The sequence below is a fragment of the Antrostomus carolinensis genome, unplaced genomic scaffold (assembly GCF_000700745.2).
Source record: "Antrostomus carolinensis isolate BGI_N321 unplaced genomic scaffold, ASM70074v2 scaffold34187, whole genome shotgun sequence".
Classification (NCBI taxonomy): Eukaryota; Metazoa; Chordata; class Aves; order Caprimulgiformes; family Caprimulgidae; genus Antrostomus; species Antrostomus carolinensis.
In genome coordinates, this window is record NW_010327218.1 from 15,902 (window position 1) to 18,733 (window position 2,832).

The following is a 2,832-nucleotide window of genomic DNA, read 5'->3' on the forward strand; positions in this document are numbered from 1 at the left end:
GGGGACCGTGGTGGCACTGCTGCTGCTCAGCAGCCTCGTCTCTCCTGTGATGGCTGTCACACAGCTCTGCAGGGCAGGGAGCTCCCAGTTTGGCAGCATGTTCAGCAACATTAGCAGAAGACCCTGGAAACCCCCGGACATGGGGAGATGGGACACAGTTTGCAGGGACTGCAAAGAGGGAAGGAGCTCAAGCAGGGGGGGTTGGTGCTCTTATTTCTAGCGTCACCCCCCCAAGCTGCTCAGGGGAGGTGGGACTGGGGTGTCACAGCTGGAAGGGCACATCAGCCCTCCCCAAGGACCTGTTATTGGTGACATGGGACACACGGGCCAGCACACAGCTCCACAGGAGCCTCCTCTGCCACCCATCACTCCCATGGGTCCCCCCCACCTTTCCTGCTGCTTGGCCCACAGCACTGGTGCTCTCCCACCACCCCTTGTCCTCCCCATGCCCCAGCAATCCCTGCCCTGAGCCTTTCTCAGGGTCTCCTGCCCTCTCTCCTTCCCACAAGGAATAAATCACCCTCCAGCTCCAGCCCCGGCTCTCAGAGGAAACAGCAGCCTGCATTGCCACCTCCTTCCCACGGGACCTGTCTGCCTCCAGGATGCTGGGAATCTTTTCCCAGACCAGAGAAGGTTCATTCATGGAAGGAGTCAGGGACTGGTGGCTCTGGACCCTCTGGACTACTGGGCATCAATGTCACCCCCTCCAGTCTGTGTCCCTCCATGCTCCCACCCTGACACTTTGCCCATGAGATGGGTCCTGAGAAGGGACCTTCAAGGGGTAGGAACAGTGGGTTTGGGTCCTTGGCTGTATTAAAAAGCTCTGAAATGCTCCATTTTTCCACCATAGGTAAAGGCTGCAGACATGCAGCAGGGAGCTCTGAGCATCAGGATGGAGATCCATGTTTGCCAGCCACCTCCACATGGTGGAGTTAACAACAGCATCACTAAAATACCCAGCAAATAGTCAGAAAAAACGTTCTTTGCTCAGTCCCCTCTGGTGGAAAGCAATAACACTTGGGCTGTGAATCTTCTCAACCTCCAAGGAGAAGCTTTTCTTTGAGAGTCAGGGGGGAAATCAATCTAGCAGGCTCCACTTCCCGCTTGGAGACCTCTGGAGACGTGAGCCCAGCCCTGACATGCTCCCTGGTGGCATCAGGGAGGGAGCAGAGCCCAGCTGGAGCACGGCTCTCCTCCTCCTCCTCCATCCCTTGGCACCAGCCCATTAGGAAAGAGGGTTTTGTCAATCGGCCCAGCACATTAGGAAATGAAACAGGTTGTGCCCAGAAGCTTCCCCAGTGGTCCATTAGCACCAGTGGATCCTTCCTCCAGCCTGACAGGTCCCATGGGATGCTTTTGCTGACTATTTCCTTTCCCGGTGCAAGGGGAATTGTCTGAGACAGGGTGCTGGCAGGGCTGGTGAATGGGAGGAAGGAAGGGTGACCTGCTGCTCTGGGTGTAGGGTGCTCAGATGTAAGGTGGGCTGCTGGAACAACATGAAATCCCCACTAGATATGAGGGTTGAACATGCAGGCATGTTCCAGCTTGCTAATGCATTTTCTGGCTTGCCATGAACCCCCAGAGCTCCAGGATCATGTCTGAGGTCTCTGCCCATCCTTGGAGCTGGGGGTGGTGGTGAGAGACAGAGTGAGGTTCCTGAGGGCACATGCACAGAAACCAGTTTGTTAACATGTCTGTCAGGACAAGCTGTTACCGATTGCCAAGGAAGGAAGTGAGGAGCATAATGCCATCACAGCATGAGCACTGCCACCCCACATGGAGCAGTCTTAACCCCCAGGCAGAGCATCCTGCTTGTGTTTAATTCTTTCTTGTGGTTGTCATCTCTTCCACAGGTATAAGAGCGTGGTGACACCCCGAAGGGCGGCAGTGGCCATCGCTTGCTGTTGGATCGTCTCCTTTCTGGTGGGACTTACCCCTATGTTTGGCTGGAACAACCTGAACAAGATGAGGAGGACTCAGGAGCTGAACGCCAGCCACACAGAGTTTGTCATCAAGTGCCAGTTTGAGACAGTCATCAGCATGGAGTACATGGTGTACTTCAACTTCTTCGTTTGGGTCCTGCCTCCCCTGTTGCTGATGCTTCTCATCTACCTGGAAGTCTTCAACCTCATCCGCAAGCAACTCAACAAGAAGGTCTCTTCCAGCTCCAACGACCCTCAGAAGTATTATGGGAAGGAGCTGAAGATCGCCAAGTCGTTAGCACTGGTCCTCTTCCTCTTCGCGCTCAGTTGGCTCCCTCTGCACATCCTCAACTGTATCACCTTGTTCTGCCCATCCTGCGAGACACCTCACATCCTCACCTATATCGCCATCTTCCTCACCCATGGCAACTCAGCCATGAATCCCATCGTCTACGCCTTCAAGATCAAGAAGTTCCGGACAGCCTTTCTGCAGATCTGGAACCAGTACTTCTGCTGCAAAACCAACAAAAACGCCAGCACCACCACAGCCGAGCTGGACAACTAAGAGCTGGGACTGAGCAGAGTGGGGTCCTCCATGCCCAGCCCAGAACCCATCTGGCCGTTGTTCCTGCTGTCAGGGGAAGGGGTGGTGAGGACCTGGGAGGGCTGAGTTCACCAGCCCTGTGCAATCTGAACAGCCATGTCCCCCAGCTGCCCCAGGGGGTTATTTATTCACAGCATCGTACTGTTTTGATATTGTAGCCTGCACTGTTCCTTTCCTTTTTTGTTTTTTTTTTTCCTGTTTGTTTTTGTTTTTTGTTTTTTTTAAGGGTTGCCAAGTATTTAAGGAGAAATTGTACAGACAAAGGCGCAGTTTATCATCATGCAAATAAAGTCAAAATGATTAAAA

At 53.7% G+C, this 2,832-nt stretch overlaps 1 protein-coding gene across 1 annotated transcript in view; it reads left to right on the plus strand.

The window, feature by feature from the left end:
* ADORA1 (adenosine A1 receptor) overlaps positions 1–2,832 on the plus strand; it is a 3,539-nt gene extending 707 nt beyond the window's left edge. Inside the window, exons 3-4 of the mRNA XM_010171845.2 lie at positions 1,851–2,524; positions 2,561–2,832. Of these exons, the coding sequence (XP_010170147.2) occupies positions 1,851–2,487 (637 nt within the window). The 3' untranslated portion in view covers positions 2,488–2,524; positions 2,561–2,832. The remainder of the gene's footprint in view (positions 1–1,850; positions 2,525–2,560) is intronic.